Raw genomic sequence first — 26,181 nt, 5'->3', positions numbered from 1 at the left:
TTTATTTTTTCAATTCTCTACATAAAACACCTAAAGCTTCTTATTGGACTCAGACTATATAAAACAATATTTAAAACCACAATTGTTTTTGGAATTAGTGATGATGGTATATACTAAAAGTATACTAAATACCACTGAATTACATATTTTAAAAGTGTGAATTTTATGATATGTAAATTATATCTCAAAACTTATTTTAAAAAACATGTTAAAATGAATCATTCAATGAAAGCATTAAATATTTAAATTTTTAAATTAAGTTTCACATTTAATTGAAACTACCATTTCTGTGGGATACGAGAATTATTAAATATCTGAAACATAAAACTTTAACATAGATCCAGATGCTTTAACTTGTTACTATTCTGATAGCCCCCTTTAGGTTTGCTTCTATTTTATTATTACTCATTTCCAGATTCAGATTTTGCATTACTTTGGAGAGCATATTATCATCTTTTTTATCTCCTGAAGCAGTCCCTTTGCTGAGGGCTTCTTCTGCTACAATAAAAAACTGTTCAGTTGGTTGAAGAATGCTTACTCCGTAGCCATTGTTGTTGTAAATATGATTATTGGTCATCTTCAACTTGGGTGCTGGAAGAACCTGTTAAATTATTCAAGGAAATTAGTTTTTCAATTTCTATAAAAATAAAATAAGAACTAATGAACATCTCATAAACTCTAGAACTTATTCTTGAGTTTACACATTTCTTTAGAACAACTGAATCTCGTTTTGAACAAGTATTATTTTCCTCACACTGGATTAATGTAATACTAACTACAAAAAGTTTTAGTATTAAATGGAGTTTTCAATTTTATCCATTATTGATAAAGACAACTGATTCTAGATGGGGATACAGCAATATCCCATGAAGCTGACTTTTAATATAACATGATAAATATGAAAATAATTTCAGATAATGAAAATGCTAAAGATGAAAATAATTTAAAATAATGATATGTAAATTAGTGTTCTAGGGAAAACTTCATTAACTATACGAGTCTAGAGAGGGACCTAGAAAGGTAGAATTTATAGAAGTAGAAAGGAATGGGAAGGCATTTCACTTATAAATTATTGCTATTAATGTTTTAATTGGTTAGCTTAAATTTTACAAAGTTTGAAAGTAAGACTTAAAATATTTAATATATTCTCTTAATTTGCTTTACCTTGGAAAATCTATTACAAGTCTGCTCAGTGAAAAATTAAAACATTTGTAAGAGTACTTTCTCATATTCAGTTATTTACTAAGAATTTAAGTTGAAATTATTAAATAAGACTAAACTTGTTTCCTATCAACCATCATTTAAACCATATTTTAATTACTTGTACCATACTTTTCCAAATCAACAATAACATTTAGACTAAAATTTAAGACTGAAGGTATCTTTCTAATAATTATTTATAATTCTTACAACAATTCTATGTTAAAAAATGTGAAAATACCTTCATATTAACTCCACCTAAGGTGCTTTTTGAACTGTCAGTTGTTCTGAGGTTATTACAGTGATGAATTTCATTCCTTTCCAAAATAGCTATGCTTCCAGGATACAGTTCAACACCAGCACCCTGTAAATTAAAAGCAAATAAAACAATCTATAAAACACATGCACTTCTCCAAAATTTTCTTTAGATTTGAAAACTAATTCTATATTAGCAATCTAAACACACTAAGTTACATGAAAATACATGATAGTGCAGACAACAATTTTGTGGAGATAATGTTTAAAACAAATTGTGTCAGAGAATCATTGGGCCTAGAAGGAAGGTTGAAGTCATATGGCGTATAACATTCTCTCCTACCCAAATCAAGTCTTAGAAGGGAGTCAAAGACCTCTTTAAGCAACTTTCAATAGTTATAAAAATTCATTTATATATACGCTAAATCCCTCATAATTCTACTTATTTCCTTATTTTAGTGGGAACTAAGAAAAAGTCATTCTGTAAAAAGGTCTTATTTTTCTGCTTCCTTTAATCTTTTTTTGATTCAATTTTCTAGTCCTTTAATGGTCTTTGTGATTGTTATCTTTAGACTCAAGCTGTCAGAACTAATCACAATACCTTACAGCAATGTCTGATAGCTTATAAGTACTTACATCTTTTTAAGTAAACGATCAAGTAACTGACTCATGATCTGTTTTACAGCCACTGATACCTAGATTTTTAAAAAAATCACACATAAACCAAAACTAGTAATTTCTTACTTTGGACTTAGGCAGTTTACTTTTCCTAAGTGTACTAAGTGTATAATGACACACGTATACTTGTTCTCATTTTATTTACTTTTGTCAGTTTCTAAGTTTAATTATAATTCAATTAAAAGATAAAATAATTGTTACCCTTTGTTTCCATATTAAGATCACTCAAAATTATCAATAGCCAAATAAACCCATAAATTATAAAATAAAATACCTGGGCACCAGTTATTTCACAGTCTGTAATTGTCAAAGCAGCTCCTGTAAGAACACACACTCCTGTTCCTTCACATTTTAATACACAGTTTTCTAGAGTCATGTGACCAGACTCCACCACCACAATACCATCAACTGTCCCTTGTTGTATCAAAGATAGATGCATTAATTTCACATTATCAGCTTTGGACACCACAAAACTGTCATAAGAAGGTTCAGAAGTAATCATAATTTCCTCTCTCTTTCCAATTCCTGATGTATAAAGACAAAAATACATAATTAAATCAGTACTCCCAAAGCTTAAAGCCCTTTAGTCATTCAATAATACTTGTTCTTACTAAGTTTTTCTTTTCACACATTTTTAATAAGTAACATCTGTAATTATTCAGTCAACTAATTAGATACTTAACTATAATGTAGTCTTTTGTCCTTATTTTGATGCCATGATGGAAGAATCTGGGTTTATAATCAATCTAAATGTACCTATGGTACTTACTCAACATATTCCTTCCACCATATATTTCCCTATATTATATAGTGAGCAGTCATCCACAAAATGTGTAAGATACAAAAAGTATCTTACCAAAACCTGGTTTCAAAACCATTATAAATTACCATAACGAAAAAGACTGGCAGAGACTTGAATTAGGTTACAAGATTAATGTAATCATATCCATAATTTTGTTCTAGAGTAGTCTGAGCAATCTTCTAAATTTAACATCAATCCAAAAATGAGGGGTTGGATCTTTAAGAAGGCTACCAATTTTTAAAATTACAAATATGATCCTTATTACCCATATAGTTCAGCAAAATATAACTGACTGCAGTCATCAAAATCTAGTGAAAATTTTGCTCAATTTTTGAATTGATAGCAAAGTTTAAGTCATCTGTCTTTTCTTTTGGCTAGACATGGGGAATAACCTTATTTTAATGTAAAAGGGCAAAATTAAATATGTTCACTAAATACGTTCAGAACCTAAAAGAAATTTAGTAAACTTCGCTTTTTTACTTCTTGAGCTTCCATGTGAATTAAACTTTTTGAGAAAATGCTGAGCATATTTTAATATAGCCTTACATTTAGGTTTCCCTACTAGAGTGCTATGAAGTGCTATGGAGACAGAGGAGAAAAAAGTAGTTTAGGTAAAAATATAGAGCTAATAGAAGATATTGTGAACTGATTTTTTTTTTCTGATTTTGAGTATTTATTTAGAATCTCTGCTTGTAGTGCTACATTATCATGGGGAAAAAGTAGTCTCATAGATTGATTTGCTCTGGTACAGTATGTCCAAACGAGGTCACCTTTACAGATAATATACTACTGAACAGGTGAGAAAATCTTAACTGTAAAAAGCACATAAGGGATTTTTGTGAAACATAAAACCCTGTTCTAATTTCTAGTAATCTGATTAACCATGTTTATAAAATACAGTTTCTCCAGCATACATTGTTGTTAAAAAATTGCAAAGGATGCCTTGCTAACCCTTTATAACGATGTCATCAGTCAATAAAGCAAGATTTACAGCTTGATATTCTCCTGGAAAAATAACTACTGTATCTCCACTATAACAACTATCCAAAGCCAAATCCAAATCATCATGCTGTTGGAGAAGTGTGTCTGAAGATAAGTCCTTTACCTGAAAAAAAGAAATAAAACAATAGGTCAAACTGAAACAGGTCATTTTAATCAGTTAACTCATTGGTAACATGTGCTTTTCCCAAAGACTTACTTTGTATAGGTAGTGCACTGTAAATACTCTATGTATTTATGTTCATTAAATGCTCAAAGTATCAGTCAATCAATTAAGGAATGATGAAAAGAGATTTTCTCATTACAATTACATTCACTAGTGAATGATTACAATCACTAGTAATTTTACAGCTATTAAATACAGCCAGAAGTCATTTTGACCTTTACATATTACCTCCTAAGCCTCACAACAGTTCTTTGAGGTAAAGTATTATTATACCCTTGTAATGTTAAGAAATTGAAACTCGGTGAGAGTAAATGATTTGCCCACGGACACAGAGTTAGTGGGTGGTGAAGCTAAGTTTTAGATCTAGATGACACCAGATCTCTTTCCTACTGGAAACTACTACTTTGTTTTAACTCAAACTGACTCTAAAATTTTGGTAAACCAACAAAAATTTATATATTAAAGATTCTAGAACTAAAAGCAAAAAAGTACCAGAAATTTGCACTGGGAGTAGGAAAAGGGAAAGAACTTCATTATTAGTGCCATGAAGAATGAGGAACTTTAAAAATAAAATCTGGTAACTAAAAATATACTCTGAAAAAATGCCTATTCTTTTATCCCAATAGAAATGGCATCATCATTCATATATCGTTTTTCTTATTATATAAGAGGCACTTATTGTAAAAAACAAAATGAAACAAAGCATAACAAAAATGGAAATTTTAACCTAAATAAAATATATAGATATTTCCTTCTTGTCTTTTTCCCATGCATATATTCATTTATTCATAATACCAATATATCATACCATAGATGCATATGGATTTGAATCCTGATTTTTCTCATTTCATTATATCACATTTCCCCATGTCTTTAAATATTTTTTCAAAGCCTAAATTTTTTTTTTTAATTGGGGATAGAGTTGTTTTACAACGTTGTGTTAGTTTCTACTGTACAGCGAACTGAGGTGGAGTTCCCTGTGCTACATAGCAGGTTCTCATTAGTTATCTATTTTATACATATTAGTGTATATATGTCAATCCCAATCTCCCAGTTCATCCCACCCACCCCCTTACCCTCTTGGTGTCCATATGTTTGTTCTCTACGTCAGTGTCTCCAAAGCCTAATTTTTATGATTTACATAATAATACATCATACAGATGTGTCATAATATGATTTTCTTACCCTCATTTAGATAGCTTACAATTTTTTCAATATTACAAAAATACAACCACAAATAAATTATGCACATCTCTAGTTATTTCTTTAGGATAAACTAGATTGAGAATTACTAAGTCAAAAGGTATAAAACATTTTAAGCCTCTTGGATACATATTGCTAAACTACCCTCCAAGAAAGTTTAACCAATTGAAACTTGGTCTGAGAACTCACTTTTCTGCAAGCTCATCAGCATGGGGTATCTTTTAAATGTATAAAAATATTTGCCATTTTAATAGGCTCACTGCCTCATTTTAATTTTCTTTGATAAGCAGGAGTGAACATTTTTTCCCAGATATGTATATGAAACTCTTAAAATCCTCACTAAATCAGCAAACCAATACAGTCATTTGTGCTTGTATTACATCTTACATACTCTAAATACTTCTGCAGCAGACAGTACAAGGACTACCTCTGTAAATACTTTGGAAGAACTCTAGAATACATCTCATTTATATATTAAAAAAAAAATTTTTTTTTGGCCGTGCCATGTGTGCGGCTTGCAGGATATTTGTTCCCCGACCAGGGATCGAACCCGTGCCCCCTGCAGTGGAAGCTCAGAGTCCTAACCACTGGACTGCCAGGGAATTCCCATCATTTATATTTGCCTTATTCACTGAAACAGGAAACATGAGAAAAATGTTTGATGGGGGAAGATAATGAGTTTAATTTTGGTGCCAGTTAATTTGAGGTACCAGTGGAGTCACTCAGAGATATCCGGTAGACCATCTATATAAGGATCTAGAATATAGGACTGAAATCTGACAAGGTATAAAGATCCTAGAATTGTTTACTTGTATGATAATTCAAGCATGGGAATGGGTGAGATTAGCTATAAGAATGTATAAAAAGGAAAAGGTAGCACCCTTGTACAGAACACTGAGGAATAACATTTAAAGGATAGGCAAAAACAAGATATTACAAAGAAAACTGAGGAGTGGCCCAAGAGGTGGTAAGAAAATCAGATCAAGATGTCATGAAAGGAGGAAGTAGTTGGTCATGTCAAATGCTGCTGAAAGATTAAAAGAGATGGTAATCCCTACTGCATTTAGCCACAGCTTGGTCCCACATGACCACAAGAGCATTTTCACTGGTGTTCTGGAGGCAGAAACCAGATCACAGTGAGTAGAGGCATGAATGGGAAAGAAGTAAAGATAAATGAAGCCAAATATTTCAAGAAGTTTGGCTCTGCAAGGGAAGAGACAAAGATGTGGTATTTAGGGTAGATATTGTTTTGTTATTTAAGATAAGACAGAATTGAGCATCTCTCAATGCATTCAGGAAGGAGAGAGCAGAGAGAAAGATACAAGAAAGAGGTGACATCCTGGAAATAGTGGAGTAAAGAGCTCCAAGAATTAGTTCTTCTTCTAAAGCAAACAAATTGGCAAAAAATGACAGAATCAATGTTTTTTTGTAACTCTGAAATCTAATTAAACACAGCAGCCAAGGAGTGCTAGATGAAGAGGTGGTTAAAATTCAGTAAGAAAGTGTTCTGGTGTTTTTACTTACTTGCCTACCATATCCCATTCTCCAGACTGGCAGCAGTTGAGTGAATAGCAACAGCCCATATTTCTGATGTGGCTTGCTGGCACTGGGATGGGTGAGGGGTGGGGGAAATAGGGACCTTATTCTCAAAAAAATTGTGACTGCATTTTGACCTGTCTGATGATCAGTATCTCAGGAGAGGGACTGGCAAAGAAACTGACCTTTGTTTCACCTCCCCCAGGATGGAGCAGCTTTATAGTAGCATCTGATGAAAGCATTTAAAGACATACTCTACCCAAAGCTACCTGGGACAAAGGATGAAGGAAGGGCAAGGAAAAGCCTACAAATGAGGAGGCTGAAGAGGAAGATTCTTGGGGAAATAAGAGCTACCTTATATACTGGGGAATCTACAGTAAAATGCACAATCTCAGGGATGGATGCATACTCAGAAGAGATCTGTAAAGACCTTAAGCTTGTGCTTCTGGCTGATCACTGGGCCCTGTGCAAGCAGGAGGTGAAAACTAAGGCAGAGTTGTAGGCAGCCTGGCTTAGTTTGAAGGAGTGCCTCAACTCAGAGCTAATCTGCAAAGACAAGGAGTTTTTTGTTTTTGTTTTTCTTTTTAGCTGCAGGTGTTTAGGGAAATTTCTGTCAGGTCACCGACTAACTGCTGAGATAACAGAGACTTCAGCAGCCACACACAAAAAAGAATAGAGCCTTTGCAAAAACAGTTTGGAAAATTCACTAAACATATGGACAACTGCAGTCCTAAACAACCAATACAGCAAACCCTGGGGATGGGGTAGAATACAATTTCCAGAGTTACCACATTATAATATTAAAAATACCCAGTTTTCAACAAAAATTATAAGACATACAAAGAAACAGGAAGCTATGGCCCATTCACAGGAAAAAAAAAAAAAAGATTGACAGAAACCATCTCTGAGGAAGTCCAGAAAAGACTTTGGACTTACCAGACAAAACTTTAAATCAATTGTCTTAAATAGCCTCAAAGAGCTCAAGGAAACCATGGATAAATAAAGGAAACCAAGAGAACAACAGATGAATAAATAGAGAATATCCATAAAGGGATAAAACTTATAAAATTGAACCAAATAGAAATTCTATAGCTGTACAGTAAAAGTACAAAAAAGTACAATAGTTGAAATGAAAAACTCACTAGAGAGGTTCAATAACAGGTCTGAGCAGGCAGAAGAATAACAAACTTGAAGATAGGACAATTGCAATTATTGAATCTAAGGAGCAGGAAGAAAAATGAACAAAGTAGAAAGGACCAGTGGTATCCCATCAAGAACACTGATATTATGGGAATCCCAGAAGAAGAGAGAAAGAAAAGAGCAGAAAGAATATTTGAAAAAATAATGGTTGGAAACTTTCCAAATCTGTTGAAAGATGTGAATCAACACATCCAAGAAGCTTAATGGATGCAGAATAAATACAAAGAGATCCACACCAGCATACATTATAATCAAACTGTTGAAAGCCAAAACAGAGAATCTTGAAAGCAGCAAGAGAGAAGCAATTCAATATGAACAAAGGACTGGCAATAAGATTAACATGATTTCTCATCAGAAACTATGGAAGCCAGAAACCAATGAGATGACATATTTAAAGTGCTGAAAGGGGGGAAAAAAACACTATCAACCAAGAATTCTATATCTGGCAAAACTATCCTTCAAAATAAAGAAAAACTTAAGACATTCCCAGATAAACAAAGCCTGGATCTTCCCTGTGCTAAAGGGAGTCCTTCAGACTGAAGGAAAAGAACACTAGATAGTAACTCAAAGCCATATGAAGCAGTAACTCCAGCAAAGGCAGCAAATACATGGGTAAATATAAAGCCGGTATTATTATAATCTTTGTTTGTAACTCCTTTTCTTTGTTTCCTGTATGATTTAAAAGAGCAATGCATGAAACAATTATAAATCCATGTTAATGGGCAGACAATGTATAAAGATGTAATTTGTGACAACAGCAACATAAAGTAGGAATGGAGCTGTAAAAGAACAGAGTGTTTGTGTGCTATTGAAGCTAAGTTGGTATCAATCCAGACTAGACTGTTATAAATTTAGAATGTTAATTGTAATCTCCATGGTAACCACTAAGACGATAACTAAAAATATACAGAAAGGAAATGAGGAGTGAGTCAAACAAAACACTAGAAAAAACTCATCAAATACAAAAGAATATGACATATAGAAATCAAATGGCAAATGGCAGAAGTCCTTTCTTATCAGTAATCACTTCAAATGTAAATGGATTAAGATCACCAATTAAAAGATAGAGACTGGTAGAATGGATAAACATGATCCAATTATATAATGTCTACAAGGGACTCACTTTAGGTCCAAAGACACAAATAAATAAATAGTAAAAGGATAGAAAAAAACATTTCATACAAATAGTAACCAGAAGAGAACTGCAGTGACTATACTAATATTAAATAAAATAGACTTTAAGTCAAAAGTTTTTACCAGAGACAAAGAAGGACATTATATATTGACCAAAAAGAATTTATTCATCAAGAAGATATAATAAGCACGTATGCAGGAAACAATGAGGCCCCAGAATATATGAAGCAAACACTGGCAGAGCTGAGGGGAGAACTAGACAGTTCTACAATAATATAATAGTTGAAGACTTCCATACTCCATTTGCAATAATGACTAGTACATCTACAGAAGATCAATAAGGAAACAGGATTTGAACAACACTGTAATTCAGCTAGACCTAATACACACAGAACTCAATACAGAAGAATACATATTCTTCTTAATTGCACATGGAACATTCTCCAGGATACACCATATGATAAGCTACAAAACAAATTTCAATAAATGTATCCTCTCTGACCACAATGGAATTGATTTAGAAATGAATAACAGCAGGAAAAACTGGAAAATTCACAAATATGTGGAAATTAAACAACATTCTTAAACAACAAATGGGTCAAAGAAAACCCAAAGAAAAAATGAGAAAATGAGGTGAATGAAAACAAAATCACAACGTACCAAAACTTATGGGATGCTCAGAGTGGAGTTCAGAGTGAAATTTATAGTTATAAATGCTTACATTAAAAAAGAAAGATCTTGGGGCTTCCCTGGTGGCGCAGCGGTTGAGAGTCCGCCTGCCGATGCAGGGGACACGGGTTCGTGCCCCGGTCTGGGAGGATCCCACATGCCGCGGAGCGGCTGGGCCCGTGAGCCATGGCCGCTGAGCCTGCGCGTCCGGAGCCTGTGCTCCGCAGTGGGAGTAGGCCACAACGGTGAGAGGCCCGCGTACCGCAAGAAACAAAAAAAAAAAAAGAAAAAAGAAAAAAGAAAGATCTTGGGGACTTCCCTGTTGGTGCAGTGGTTGGGAATCCACCTGCCAATGCAGGGGACACAGGTTCGAGCCCTGGTCTGGGAAGATCCCCCGTGCTCTGGACCAACTAGGCCCGTGCACCACAGCTGCTGAGCCTGCGCTCTACAGCCTGTGAGCCACAACTACTGAGCCCGTGTGCCACAACTACTGAAGGCCTCATGCCTAGAGCGCATGCTCTGCAGCAAGAGAAGCCACCGCAATGAGAAGCCCGCGCACCGCAACGAAGAGTAGCCCCCACTCACCACAACTAGAGAAAGCCTGCGTGCAGCAATGAAGACCCAATGCAGCCAAAAATAAAATAAATAAATTTAAAAAAAGAAAGATCTCAAATCAGTAACCTAACTTTATATCTTATGGAACTAGAAAAAGAAGAACAAACTAAATCCAAAGTCAGCAGAAGAAAGAAAATAGTAAAGATTAGAGCAGAGATAAATGAAATGGAGAACAGAAAAACAGTAGAATTAATGAAATCAAAAATTGATTCTTTGAAACAATCTATGAAATTGACAAACCTTTAGCTAAACTAAGAAAAAAGGGAGAAGGCAAAAAATAACATCAGAAATGAAAGTGGAGACACTACTACTGAACTTCTAGAAATAAAAAGGATTATAAGAGAATATTATGAACAAATGTACACCAACAAATGCTCCAACAAAATGAACAACAAAATGAAGTGTACAAAATTCTAGAAATACACAAATTACCAAAACTGAGTCAAAAAGAAATAGAAAATCTGAACAGACCTAGAACAAGTAAAGAGATTGAATCAGTAATCAAAAACCTCCCAACAAAGAAAAATCTAGGACCAGATGGCTCCATTAGTAACTACTATAAAACATTTAAAGAATTAACACCAATTCTTCTCTCCAATTCTTCTGAAAACGGGAGAGAACAACTCCTAACTCCTTCTATGATGCCAGCATCCTCTGATAACAAAGCCAAAGAAACCAGAAGAAAACTACAGACCAATTTCGCTTATGAATATAAATGCAAAAATCCTCAACATATTCTAGCAAGCCAAACCCAACAGTATTTTAAGAGTTATACACTATGACCAAGTGGGATTTATCCCATATTTGGAACTCACCAAAACTACCTACTATTCAGGGGTAGTTTAACATATAAAAATCAATCAATGCTACGTTAATAAAATAAAGGGGGGAAAGAAACTACAGGATCATCTCGATGTATAAAAAGCATTTGAGGGCTTCCCTGGTGGCGCAGTGGTTGAGAGTCCACCTGCCGATGCAGGGGACATGGGTTCATGCCCCAGTCTGAGAAGATCTCACATGCCGCAGAGCGGCTGGGCCCGTGAGCCATGGCTACTGAGCCTGTGCGTCCGGAGCCTGTCCTGTGCTCTGCAACGGGAGAGGCCACAGCAGTGAGAGGCCCGTGTACCGAAAAAAAAAAAAGCATTTGACAAAATCCAATACCTTTTCATTATAAAAACCACTCAAAAATTAGGAATAGAGGGGAACTTCCTCAACACAATAAATGTAATTTACGAAAACCTCACAGTTAACATCATAATCATAAAAGACTGAAAGCTTTCTCCTTGTATTAGTTTCCTAGGGTAACAAAATATCACAAACTTAGTTAGCTAAACAACAGAAATTTATTTTCTCACAGTTCTGGAGGCTGCAAATCCTAGATCAAGGTGTCAGTAAGTTTGGTTTCTTTTGAGACCTCTCTCCTTGGCTTGCACATGGCCACCCTCTTGCTTCCTCTTCACATGGTTGTCCCTCTGTGCATGTGCACCCTGGTACCTCTTTGTGTGTCCAAATTTTGTCTTCTTATAAGGACATCAGGCAGTTTGCCTTAGGACCCACCATAAGGACTTCATTTTAACTTAATCATTTCTTTAAATACCCATCTCCAAATACATGTAGTTATATTTTGAGGTATGGGGATTAAGACTTCAACATACGAATTCTGGAGAGACACAGTTCGTCCTGTAACACTTCCCTACGATCAGGAACAAAACAAAGACACCCATTTTTACCACTGCTATTCAACACTGTACTATCCAGAAGAAGTTCTAGCCTGAGCAACTAGGTAAAAATAAATAAAAGGCATCTAGACTGGAAAGGAAGAAGTAAAACTATTTCTATTTGCAGACAACATGATTCTACATATCATATACATAGAAAATCCCAAAAGAATTCACCAAAAAAGTATGATAGCTATTAAATTCAGCAAAGTTGCAGGACACAAGATCAACACACAAGTCAGTTTTGTTTCTATATACCAGCAATGAACAATCTGAAAAGAAAATTAAGGAAATAATTCTATTTACAAGAGCATCCAAAATAATAAAATATCTAGGAATAATTTTTACATACATATAAGGTGAAAGTCTTTATGTAAAAACTACAAAACTTTGCTGAAAGAAATTAAAGAATGCCTATGTAAATTGGAAGGCTCCATGTTTATGGATTGGAAGCTTTTCATATTGCTAAGATGGCAATAACACCCTAATTGATCTACAGATTCAATGTAATTCCTGTCAAAATTCCAATAGCCTTTTTAGCAGAAATGGAAGATCTTATCCTCAAATTTATATGGAATTGCAAGGGACCCTGAATATCCAAGACAGTACTGAAAAAAAAAATTGGAGAACTCACACCTCTGATTTCAAAACTTACTACAAAGCTATGGTAATTGAACTGTGTGATACTGTCATAAGGATAGACACTATCTGAAACAGAACTGAAAGCCCAGAAATAAACCCATACAACCAAGGCCAACTGATTTTCAACAAGGGTGCCAAGACTATTCAGTGGAGGAAAGAACAGTCTCTTCAACAATGGTGTTGAGACAACGGGATATCTACATGCAAAGAAATAGAACTGGACTCCTCACTCACACCATATACAAAAATTAACTCAAAATGGATCGATGACCTAAATATAAGAGCTAAAACTATAAAACTCTTAAGAGAAAACATAAGGTTAAATTTTTATGACCTTGGATTTGGCACTGGATTCTTTGGTATGATACCAAAAGCATGATTAATAAAAGAAGAAATAGATAAACTGAACTTCACCAAACTTTAAAACGTCTGTGCATCAAAGAACATTATTAAGAAAGTGAAAAGACAACTATGAAATGGGAGAAAACATACATAAACATACATCTAATATGAATCTAGTATCCAGAATATACAAGGAATTCATAATCAGTAACAAAAAGACAAACAGCCCAATCAAAAATGGGCATAGGACTTGAAGAGATATCTCTCCAAACCAGAGATACAAATGGCCAACAAGCACATGAAAAGACAAAATGAAAATCAAAATCACAATGAGATACCACTTCATATACCACTAGGATGACTTTAATGAAAGAGACAGATAAGTGTTGATAAAGATGTGGAGAAATCAGAACCCTCAAACATTGCTGGTGGGAATGTAAAATGGTTCAGCCGCTGTGGAAAACAGTTTAGTGGTTCTTTTAAAAGTTAAACATATATGGTTTAACATATGTAGTTGACTGGAAGGATATTTAGGACATTAATTCAATAGAGAATACAGGAGGACTAGGGATGGGATTAATTAATAAGTTAAAAAAATTAATAAGTTCAGGTCGAGGAAACACCATGGCGGAGTAGAAGGATGTGCTCTCACTCCCTCTTGTGAGAACACCAAAATCACAACTAGCTGCTGCACAGTCATCTACAAGAAGACACTGGAACTCACCAAAAAAGATACCCCACATCCAAAGACAAAGGAGAAGCCACAATGAGACGGTAGGAGGGGCGCAATCACAGTAAAATCAAATCCCATAACTGCTGGGTGGGTGACTCACAGACTGGAGAACACATACCACAGAAGTCCACCCACTGGAGTGAAGGTTCTGAGCCCCATGTCAGGCTTCCCAACCTGAGGGTCTGGCAACAGGAGGAGGAATTCCTAGAGAATCAGACTTTGAAGCCTAGTGGGAATTGATTGCAGGACTTCGACAGGACTGGGGAAAACAGAGACTCCACTCTTGGAGGGCACACACAAAGTAGTGTGCGCATCAGGACCCAGGGGAAGGAGCAGTGACCTCATAGGAGACTGAACCAGACCTACCTGCTAGTGTTGGAGGGTCTCCTGAAGAGGCAGAGGGCGGCTGTGGCTCACGGTGGGGACAAGGACACTGGCAACAGAAGTTCTGGGAAATACTCCTTGGCATGAGCCCTCCCGGAGTCCGCCATTAGTCCCATCAAAGAGCCTGTAGCCTCTAGTGCTGGGTTGCCTCAGGCCAAAAAACCAACAGGGAGGAAACCCAGCCCCACCCATCAACAGTCAAATGGATTAAAGTTTTACTGAGCTCTGCCCACCAGAGCAACAGTCAGCGCTACCCACCACCAGTCCCTCCCACCAGGAAACTTAAACAAGCCTCTTAAGATAGCCTTATCCACCAGAGGGCAGACAGCAGAAGCAAGAAGAACTACAATCCTGCAGCCTGCAGAACAAACCACATTCACAGAAAGACAGACAAGACGAAAAGGCAGAGGGCTATGTACCAGATGAAGCAACAAGATAAAATGCCAGAAAAACAACTAAATGAAGTGGAGATAGGCAACCTTCCAGAAAAAGAATTCAGAATAATGATAGTGAAGATGATCCAGGACCTCAGAAAAAGAATGGAGGCAGAGATCGAGAAGATGCAAGAAATGTTTAACAAAGACCTAGAAGAATCAAAGAACAAACAAACACAGATGAATAATACAATAATTGAAATGAAAACTACACTAGAAGGAATCAATAGCAGAATAACTGAGGCAGAAGAACAGATAAGTGAAAGACAGAATGGTGGAATTCACTGCTGCGGAACAGAATTAAGAAAAAAGAATGAAAAGAAATGAAGACAGCCTAAGAGACCTCTGGGACAACATTAAACGCAACAACATTCGCGTTATAGGGGTCCCAGAAGAAGAAGAGAGAGAGAAAGGACCAGAGAAAATATTTGAAGAGATTATAGTCGAAAACTTCCCTAACATGGGGGGCTTCCCTGGTGGCGCACTGGTTGAGAGTCCGCCTGCCGATGCAGGGGACGCGGGTTCATGCCCCAGTCCGGGAAGATCCCACATGCCACGGAGCAGCTAGGCCTGTGAGCCATGGCCACTGAGCCTGCGCATCCGGAGCGCGTCCAGAGCCTGTGCTCCGCGGCGGGAGAGGCCACAATGGTGAGAGGCCTGTGTACCGCAAAAAAAAAAAAAAAAATTAACTTCCCTAACATGGGAAACGAAATAGCCACCCAAGTCCAGGAAGTGCAGTGAGTCCCAGGCAAGATAAACCCAAGGAGAAACACACCGAGACACACAGTAATCAAATTGGGAAAAATTAAAGACAAAGCAAAATTATTGAAAGCAGCAAGGGAAAAATGACAAATAACATACAAGGGAACTCCCATAAGGATAAAAGCTGATTTCTCAGCAGAAACTCTACAAGCCAGAAGGGAATGGCATGATATACTTAAAGTGATGAAAGGGAACAACATACAACCAAGATTACTATACCCGGCAAGGATCTCATTCAGATTCGATGGAGAAATCAAAAGCTTTACAGACAAGCAAAAGCTAAGAGAATTCAGCACCACCAAACTAGCTCTACAACAAATACTAAAGGAACTTCTCTAGGTGGGAAACACAAGAGAAAAAAAGGACCTACAAAAACAAACCCAAAACAATTAAGAGACTGGTCATAGGAACATACATATCGATAATTACCTTAAACGTGAATGGATTAAATGCCCCAACCAAAAGACACAGGCTTGCTGAATGGATACAAAAACAAGACCCATCTATATGCTGTCTACAAGAGACCCACTTCAGACATAGGGACACATACAGACTGAAAGTGAGGGGATGGAAAAAGATATTCCACACAAATGGAAATCAAAAGAGAGCTGGAATAGCTATACTCATATCAGATAAAATACTTTAAAATAAAGAACGTTACAAGAGACAAGGAAGGACACTACATAATGATCAAGGGATCAATCCAAGAAGATATAACAATTATACATATATATGCACCCAACATAGGAGCACCTCAATACATAAGGCAACTGCTAACAGCTATAAAAGAGGAAATCAACTGTAACACAGTAATAGTGGGGGACTTTAACACCTCACTTACACCAATGGACAGATCATCCAAAATGAAAATAAATAAGGAAACAGAAGCTTTAAATGACACAATAGACCAGATAGATTTAATTGATATTTATAGGACATTCCATCCAAAAACAGCAGATTACACTTACTTGTCAAGTGCGCACAGAACATTCTCCAGGATAGATCACATCCTGGGTCACAAATCAAGCCTCAGTAAATTAAGAAAATCGAAATCATATCAAGCATCTTTTCTGACCACAATGCTATGAGATTAGAAATCAATTACAGGGGAAAAAACCCGAAAGAAACACAAACACATGGAGGCTAAACAATACGTTACTAAATAACCAAGAGATCACTGAAGAAATCAAAGAAGAAATGAAAAAATACCTAGAGACAAATGACAATGAAAACATGACAATCCAAAACCTATGGGATGCAGCAAAAGCAGTTCTAAGAGGGAAGTTTACAGCTATACAAGCCTATCCCAAGAAACATGAAAAATCTCAAATAAACAATCTAACCTTACACCTAAAGGAACGAGAGAAAGAAGAACAAACAAAACCCAAAGTTAGCAGAAGGAAAGAAATCATAAAGATCAGAGCAGAAATAAATGAATTAGAAACAAAGAAAACAGTAGCAAAGATCAATAAAACTAAAAGCTGGTTCTTTGAGAAGATAAACAAAATTGATAAACCTTTAGCCAGACTCATCAAGAAAAAGAGGGAGAGGACTCAAATCAATAAAATTAGAAATGAAAAAGGAGATGTTACAAGAGACACCTCAGAAATACAAAGCATCCTAAGAGACTACTACAAGCAACTCTATGCCAACAAAATGGACAACCCGGAAGAAATGGACAAATTCTTAGAAAGGTATAACCTTCCAAGACTGAACCAGGAAGAAATAGAAAATATGAACAGACCAATCACAAGTAATGAAATTGAAAGTGTTATTAAAAACCTCCCAACAAACAAAAGTCCAGGACCAGATGGCTTCACAGGCAAATTCTATCAACCACTTAGAGAAGAGCTAACACCCATCCTTCTCAAACTCTTCCAAAACATTGCGGAGGAAGGAACACTCTCAAACTCATTCTACAAGGCCACAATTACCCTGACACCAAAACCAGACAAAGATACTACAAAAAAAGAAAATTACAGACCAATATCACTGATGAATATAGATGCAAAAATCATCAGCAAAATACTAACAAACAGAATCCAACAACACATTAAAAGGATCATACACCATGATCAAGTGGGATTTATCCCAGGGATGCAAGGATTCTTCAGTATATGCAAATCAATCAATGTGATATACCATATTAACAAACTGAAGAATAAAAACCATATGATCATCTCAATAGATGTAGAAAATACCTTTGACAAAATTCAACACCCATTTATGATAAAAACTCTCCAAAAGGGGGCATAGAGGGAACCTACCTCAGTGTAGTAAAGGCCATATACGACTAACCCACAGCAAACATCATTCTCAATGGTGAAAAACTGAAAGCATTTCCTCTAAGATCACGTACAAAACAAGGATGTCCACTCTCACCACTATTATTCAACATAGTTTTGGTAGTCCTAGCCACAGCAATCAGAGAAGAAAAAGAAATAAAAGGAATACAAATTGGAAAAGAAGAAGTAGAGCTGTGACTGTTTGCCGATGACATGATACTAAACATAGATAATCCTAAAGATGCCACCAGAAAACTACTAGAGCTCTTCAATGAATTTGGTAAAGTTGCAGGATACAAAATTAATGCACAGAAATCTCTTGCATTCCTATACACAAATAATGAAAGATCAGAAAGAGAAATTAAGGAAACAATCCCATTCACCATTGCAACAAAAGGAATAAAATATCCAGGAATAAACCTACCTAAGGAGGTAAAAGACCTGTACGCAGAAAATTATAAGACACTGATGAAAGAAATCAAAGATGACACAAACAGATGGAGAGATATACCATGTTCTTGGATTGGAAGAATCAATATTGTGAAAATGACTATACTACCCAAAGCAATCTACAGATTCAATGCAATCCCTATCAAATTACCAGTGGTAGTTTTAACAGAACTAGAACGAAAACTCTTAAAATTTGTTTGAAGGCACAAAAGACCCCAAATAGCCAAAGCAATCTTGAGAAAGAAAAACAAGTTGGAGGAATCAGGCTCCCTGACTTCAGACTATACTACAAAGTTACAGTAATCAAGACAGTATGGTACTGGCACAAAAACAGAAATATAGATCAATGGAACAAGATAGAAAGCCCAGAGATAAACCCACGGACCTATGGTCAACTAATGTATGACTAAGGAGGTGAGGATACACAGTGGAGAAAAGAAAGTACCTTCAGTAAGTGGTGCTGGGAAAACTGGACAGCTACATGTAAAAGAATGAAATTAGAACACTCCCTAACACCATACACAAAAATAAACTCAAAATGGATTCGAGACCTAAATGTAAGACCGGACACTATAAAACTCTTAGAGGAAAACATAGGCAGAACACTCTTTGACATAAATCACAGCAAGATCTTTTTTGACCCACCTCCTAGAGTAATGAAAATAAAAACGAAAATAAACAAATGGGACCTAATTAAACTTAAAAGCTTTTGCACAGCAAAGGAAACCATAAACAAGATGAAAAGACAGCTCTCAGAATGGGAGAAAATATTTGCAAACGAATTAACGGACAAAGGATTAATCTCCAAAATATATAAACAGCTTATACAGTTCAATATTAAAGAAACAAACAACCCAATCCAAAAATGGGCAGAAGACCTACATAGACATTTCTGCAAAGAAGACATATGGATGGCCAAGAAGCACATGAAAAGCTGCTCAACATCACTAATCATTAGAGAAATGCAAATCAAAACTACAATGAGGTATCACCTCACACCAGTTAGAATGGGCATCAACAGAAAATCTACAAACAACAAATGCTGGAGAGGGTGTGGAGAAAAGGGAACCCTCTTGCACTGTTGGTGGGAATGCAAACTGACACAGCCACTATGGAGAACAGTATGGAGGTTCCTTAAAAAACTAAATATAGAGGGCTTCCCTGGTGGCACAGCAGTTGAGAATCCGCCTGCCGATGCAGGGGACACGGGTTCGTGCCCCTTTCCGGGAAGATCCCACATGCCGCGGAGCGGCTAGGCCCGTGAGCCATGGCCGCTGAGCCTGCGCGTCCAGAGCCTGTGCTCCGCAGTGGGAGAGGCCACAGCAGGGAGAGGCCCGCGTACCGCAAAAACAAACAAACAAACAAACAAAAAAAACTAAATATAGAATTAACATATGATCCAGCAATCCCACTACTGGGCATATACCCAGAGAAAACCATAATTCAAAAAGACACATGCCCCCCAATGTTTATTGCAGCACTATTTACAATAGCCAGGTCATGGAAACAACCTAAATGCCCATCGATAGACGAATGGATGAAGAAGATGTGGTACATATATACAATGGAATAATACTCAGCCATAAAAATAAATGAAATTGAGTCATTTGTTGAGATGTGGATGGATCGAGAGACTGTCATACAGAGTGAAGTAAGTCAGAAAGAGAAAAACAAATGTATATTAACGCATGTATGTGGAACCTAGAAAAATGGTACAGATGAACCAGTTTGCAGGGCAGAAGTTGAGACACAGATGTAGAGAACATACGTATGGACACCAAGGGGGGAAAGCCATGGGGGGATGGGGATGGTGGTGTGCTGAATTGGGTGATTGGGATTGACATGTATACACTGATGTGTATAAAATTGATGACTAATAAGAACCTGCTGTATAAAAAAATAAATAAAATAAAATTCAAAAAATTTTTTTTAAATTAGTAAGTTCAAATTTAGGATTGTTGTATGTTAGTGAGACATAAGGTAAAGGTGCTGGGAAGAACTTGTAGTAATGTTGGTCAGCAAAGAATACAAGCAAGAAGGGAAAGAGAAAAGGGAATGAAATTACTGAAAAACCACTGTGTGCCAGACACTGCTAGGTATTTTATACATAGCATCTCATTTCATTCTCAAAAAACCCTATAAGGTGTCAGTGGTGGTGGTAGCCGTAATAGTAGTAATAAAATATTTATTTAGTACTTACTATGTGCTGGCCATTATTCTAAGCACATCACATATATGAACTCATTTAATCTTCATAGCTCTATAAATAAGGAACACTCATAGCTCTATAAATAAGGAAATAAGGTATTATCCCCATTTTACAAATGAGGAACTAAGCACAAATGGGCTAATAACTTGTTGAAAATCACATAAGTAGTAAGTGCCAAAGCCAGAATCTGGATCCAGGCAGTTTGGCTCCAGAGATCATCATCCTCATCAGAACAGTACACAGTTTTTTCTCTTTTTAAAGCACTCTGCAAATAGAAATTGAGGTTCAGAGGTCAGGCAGCTTGCCCAAGACAGGCTATTTACCTGACTACAAAGTCCATGCCTTTTTGCTATACTACTTGTGAAGATCACCAGCATAAAGATGATGGGCATGGATAAAACTGTTTAAGGAGAGAGTATAGAGGAGGAAAAACACCAAGTAAAGAATCTTCAAAGTTGAGAAAATTGCTAAAGGCTTATGTACATAGCTGCAACTACCGTCAAATTAAAATTTTTTGTCAACCTCAAAGGTAAATCTAAAATCAAAGATCCAAGCAAAGTGGAAGTTGATGATACTGCCTTCTCAGAGTAGCCTTCCTCTCATTATCCTGTCCTCTGAAGTTCATGGATATTTACTTACACAAATGAAAAAGGGTTGCAAAGCACTGAATAAAAATCAAATAAATTTCTTACTGCCATATAGGAAAATAAAGCCAAAAACAGATTTAAAAACAAAAGAAAGATAAATAAAAATATTTTAAAAGGCTGGAGATAAAAGCAAAATCTATACCTTACTTTACAATGATGTTTTAAAAGATGTTCACAAATATAATTGGTGGAATAATTGTTATTGAAAATCTGATCTAATAAGCAAATCAAAGGAAAGTTAAATTTTGTTGAAAATAATAAAAATGGGTAGAATAGCAGATAAGACCAGTCTAATAGTCCAGCTTTATCTCTAACCACTCTCCTCCTAGGTATTAAACACCATCCTTGCTGGACTTCTTTTAGTTCTTCACATATACCCCATACTCTCTTGTCAAACATGCACTCATTTACTAATTCAACAAAAACTGCTCAGCACCTACCTCGTGCTAAGCATCATGCTAGGTGATTGGATGAATGGTAAACATACACCCCTTGCTCTCAAGAAGCTCATATTCTAGTAAAAGAGACAGACATGCAATAGATAGCCACAAAAGTATTTAATACAGTCATGATAAGGAAAAGTGCCAATAAGAGAAAGTGCAGGGTACATGGGAATATGTAGTAAAATGTATTCTGGAAGGTTGAGAAAGCCTTTTTCTACGGAAATGACATTTAAATTGAGACCTAAAGGATGTGCAGTAGCTCTCTGAAACAACATGGTGTACACCAGGATATGGTATTAATGAGGAATAAAAGAGGGTACATGAAGGTGATGAGGGATAGGATTAGGCTAACTCTCAGAAGATTGTAATTAACAACTGGGTAGATAGTGGAGCCATTTACTGAAACAGAGAACTCTAGTATATAAACAAGTCAATGGATAAGATCATGAATTTAATTGTGGACATCTGAGTTGAAGTAATCAAGGGGTGATGAGTAATAGGCAGCTAGACATATAGGTCTGGGGCTCAGAACGAAAATGTGGGCTGTGGATACATATTTTAGATTATCAGTGTATATAACTGAAGTCATGGGAAGAGATCAGATAAATCACTTAGGGATATTATAGTGCAGAAAAAAGATAAGTTCCAAGCATTTAGAGGACAGAAGGATAAAAAAACTAGACAGACTGAAACCAGCAAAGTATTGTAACAGAAGACAATGAAAAAGAGTATTCCAAGGAGAGAGCTGTGAAATGCTACTGAGAGGTCAAATGAGATAGAAATATTTACTCTGACTTAGAACACTTTCCCCTCTTGGGCTGGTTAAATTTACACTCATCCTTCAGGTTTCATCTGGTTATTTCTTCCAGCCAGCACTGCCAGAATTCCTAACTCTGGCTTATGTACCCATCTTATATGCCTTCTGTACATACTCCTATCATAGCATTTATCATTTTGTGTTGTAATTGTAATAGCCTATTTACTTGTCGATATCTCCACCATAATTCATACTTGTCAAATGTATGGAAGAAGCAAGACTGTGGGTCTGGTTCAAAACTGTATCTCCCTCAAATGCAGTATTTCTCGTATTTGTCTCCCATAGCTACTAGCATAGCACCTGGCAACAAGACTAGTACTCTGTAAATAGTTGCTGACATATATTTATTTAGTACCTATTAATTGCCAATCTCTGAGCTGGACGTAATGGAGGAAATAAGGCATTACTGTCAGATAAGAATCCAACCTTCAAAGAGCTTCTTTTCTGATTATATGCAGCTATATAAATGAACAAATAATAATAGTGTATTTCTTACCATGTCAGTAGTCATCACTTTTGCTACGATATGTGTTATAGTCTTTCCAAAGTCTCTTTTTCCTTTCCTACGCCTCAGAATTCTTGGAAAGAAAGGCCCATGAACTCTGAAGTTGAAAACATTTATTTATGATTAAATTAACATGAAAAAGACAACATATACTTACTTAGAAAATTAAAACTTGGTACTAAGCATCTTTGAGAAATAGGTTTCACTAATTTTAAGCTTCTTGAGAGCAATGAGCAACTTGAGAGCAATGCAACAATTGAAATCTTTTAGATAACTGAGTGTTTAAAGCTTTGAATTCTAAAATCTTTTCATTTTAATGAAAATCTGCGTGCAACCCACTACAATCATCTCAACTTTTCAATACAGTAGAAATTTTCTTGATTGTACTTTCATAATCCACTGAATTGTAGACACTTAAAGCAGCGATAGGTTATGTCTCTGATACTGAGGTATAAGAATGTTTTGGGACATGCCTAATTTGAGATACTATGTTCATCTAACAGATTGTTTTTGTTTCAAAGGTTAAGTTCTCCATAGATACAGTTGGCTGCTGGCCTCCCAGCAGAACAATTATAGCTTCCCTCTTCATTGCTTCTTAGCTGTTTGATGTTCAGCGCTCTTTCTCGTCTTTCTGCTTTTCTTTACAGTTCCTGTTTCCTATCAATCATTTAAATGTCATCAAAAGAAAGAAAGGAAAAAAAAAATTGAGTATAACTTTTACCGTTACTGTCAGCCAAAAGGGATACTCCTTTTTCAACATATTTACCAGTAGTCTCCTTAGGTGTAATCTTTGGGTTCTCTGCAGCACTTTGATTATTGCTTGATGCTAATGGGATGCAGCATTAATACCAATATTTTTCAGCTTATATTTCAATTGTTAATATTTTTGTAAAGCTTAAAATTTCAGAAAACTGTTTCTAAGAATTTATGACACCAATTATTAAATTTTGAATTTTAAGATACTAGCAATGTCCTCCAAAGCAAAAGTTTCATTCAACATTTCAAAATCAAACCCATTCAGCATTTTTATACCTATTTAAGCAATTGGTTTTGATTTTGAGAGAAATACTCATACATTTTTTTCACTGTATAGCTAATTACTAGTTGCTCAAAGAGTAAAGCATCTTACATGCAGGAAATAAGTAGTTTCTCATACAATCCTAGTTTTGAAATTAAAGGTATATGTGATTTTTTAAATTATACCTTTATTAAGGTATAATTTACATCACAGACACTCATTTTAAATGAACCATTCTATGAGGTTTCACAAATGTAAACACCCATTTAACTCAATCATAATAATCAAGATATAGAACATTCCCATCATACTGATAAGTTCCTTCATGCATCTTTGCAGTCAATCCTCCACATCCACTCCCAGAAAACCACTGATCTGCTTTCTGTCATAGATTTCCCTTTCTTGGAAGTTTTTTTTTGTTTTTTTTTTTGAGGTACGGGGGCCTCTCACTGTTGTGGCCTCTCTCGTTGTGGAGCACAGGCTCCGGACGCACAGGCTCAGCGGCCATGGCTCACGGGCGCAGCCGCCCCGCGGCATGTGGGATCTTCCCAGACTGGGGCACGAACCCATGGCCCCTGCATCAGCAGGCGGACTCTCAGCCACTGCGCCACCAGGGAAGCCCCCTTTCTTGGAATTTTTAAATGGAATTTTAAAATGGAATATGCTATGTACTCTCTTGTGTCTGGCTTTTTTCAGTCAGACTATTTTGAGATCCATCATGTTATTTTGTGTATCAGCAATTTATTTCTCTATAGCGCAGAGCAGTATTTCATTATAGGATTTTCTATATACAAGCATGTCATCTGCAAGTACAGATAATTTTACTTTTCCCTTTCTGATCTGGATGACTTTTATTTCTTTTTCTTGCCTACTGCTCTGGCTAGAAACTCTAGTACAACTGAATACAAGAATGGACATACTTGTCTTGTTCCTGATCTTAGGCAGGGAAATATCCATTCTTTCATCAGTAAGTATGTTAATTATAGGTTTTTCATAGATGGTCTCAAACAGGTTGGGAAAGATCCATGCTATTCCAAGCTTTTTGAGAATTTTTGTTGTGAAAGAGTGTTGAATTTTGTCAAATGGTTTTTCTATAACAATTGAGATGATAATATGGCTTTATTGTGTATTACATTGATTTATTTTCATATTTTAAACCAACCTTGCATTCCTGGGATAAACCTCACTTGTCATAATGTATGATCTTTTTTATATGTTGGTAGACTCAGTTTGTTAAAGTATTACTGAGGATTTTGCATTTATATTTATACGGGATAGTTTATGTAGTTTTCTTGTTATGTCTTTCTATAGTTTTAGTATCAGGGTGATTGATAGTGGCCTCATAGAATGAGTTGGGGAGGTGTTCCCTTCTCTTTTTATTTTCTGGAAGAGTTTGTAAAAAAAAAAAATTGGTGTTAATTCTTTAAATGTTTGGTAGAATTCACCAGTGAAGATATCTGGTCCTTGGCTTTTCTTTGTGGATAGTTTTTAAATTTGCTAATTCAATCTCCCTACTTGCTATAGGTCCATTCAAATTTTCTGTTTCTGTTTGAGTCAGTTTTGGTAGATTGTGTCCATTTGATCTAGGTTATCTAATTTGTTGGCATATAATTGCTCATACTATTCCTTAATAATCCTTTTTATTTCTGTTCATATTTTCAACTTATTTGGGTAAATACCAATGGTTTGAATAAGTTTAGCTTTTAAGAAACTATCAAACCATCTTCAAAAGAGGCTGTACTACTCTGTATTCCCATAAATAGAGTTCCTATTGCTCCACATCCTTGTCAGCAATTGGTATTGTCAGGTTTTTGCTTTGTTTTGTTTGTTTAGCCATTCTAATAGGTTATAATGAGATCTCATTTTAATTTGTAATTCCCTAATGACAAATGATGTTGAGCATCTTTTTTAAAATTTATTGATTTATTTATTTTTGGCTGTGTTGGGTCTTCATTGCTGCGTGTGGGCTTTCTCTAGTTGCAGCGAGCGGAGTCTACTCTTCGCTGCAGTGTGCGGGCTTCTCATGGTGGCTTCTCTTGTTGTGGAGCATGGGCTCTGGGCATGCAAGCTTCAGTAGTTGTGGCATGCGGCCTCAGTATTTGTGGCTCACAGGCTCTAGAGCACAGGACCAGTAGTTGTGGCACACGGGCTTAGTTGCTCCATGGCATGTGGGATCTTCCCGGACCAGGGACTGAACCTGTGTCCCCTGCATTTGCAGGCATATTCTTAACCACTGCGCCACCAGGGAAGTCCCTCAAGCATCTTTTTATATGCTTATTTACCATTTACCATCTATATATTTTCTTTGGTAAGGTGTCTGTTTAAGTCCTTTTCC

At 36.1% G+C, this 26,181-nt stretch overlaps 1 protein-coding gene across 1 annotated transcript in view; it reads right to left on the bottom strand.

Moving 5' to 3' along the window:
• Positions 1-233: 233 nt before the first annotated feature.
• The window catches only part of SHCBP1L (SHC binding and spindle associated 1 like), a 45,798-nt gene continuing 19,850 nt past the window's right edge, over positions 234-26,181 (bottom strand). Inside the window, exons 7-11 of the mRNA XM_060142150.1 lie at positions 22,820-22,925; positions 3,887-4,040; positions 2,408-2,658; positions 1,442-1,564; positions 234-601 (exon numbers count right to left, since the gene is read on the bottom strand). Of these exons, the coding sequence (XP_059998133.1) occupies positions 350-601; positions 1,442-1,564; positions 2,408-2,658; positions 3,887-4,040; positions 22,820-22,925 (886 nt within the window). The 3' untranslated portion in view covers positions 234-349. The remainder of the gene's footprint in view (positions 602-1,441; positions 1,565-2,407; positions 2,659-3,886; positions 4,041-22,819; positions 22,926-26,181) is intronic.

The sequence above is a fragment of the Lagenorhynchus albirostris genome, chromosome 2, assembly GCF_949774975.1.
Source record: "Lagenorhynchus albirostris chromosome 2, mLagAlb1.1, whole genome shotgun sequence".
Classification (NCBI taxonomy): domain Eukaryota; kingdom Metazoa; phylum Chordata; class Mammalia; order Artiodactyla; family Delphinidae; genus Lagenorhynchus; species Lagenorhynchus albirostris.
The sequence above is the reverse complement of the archived record's forward strand: the minus strand, read 5'-3'. Positions and strand labels throughout refer to the sequence as shown.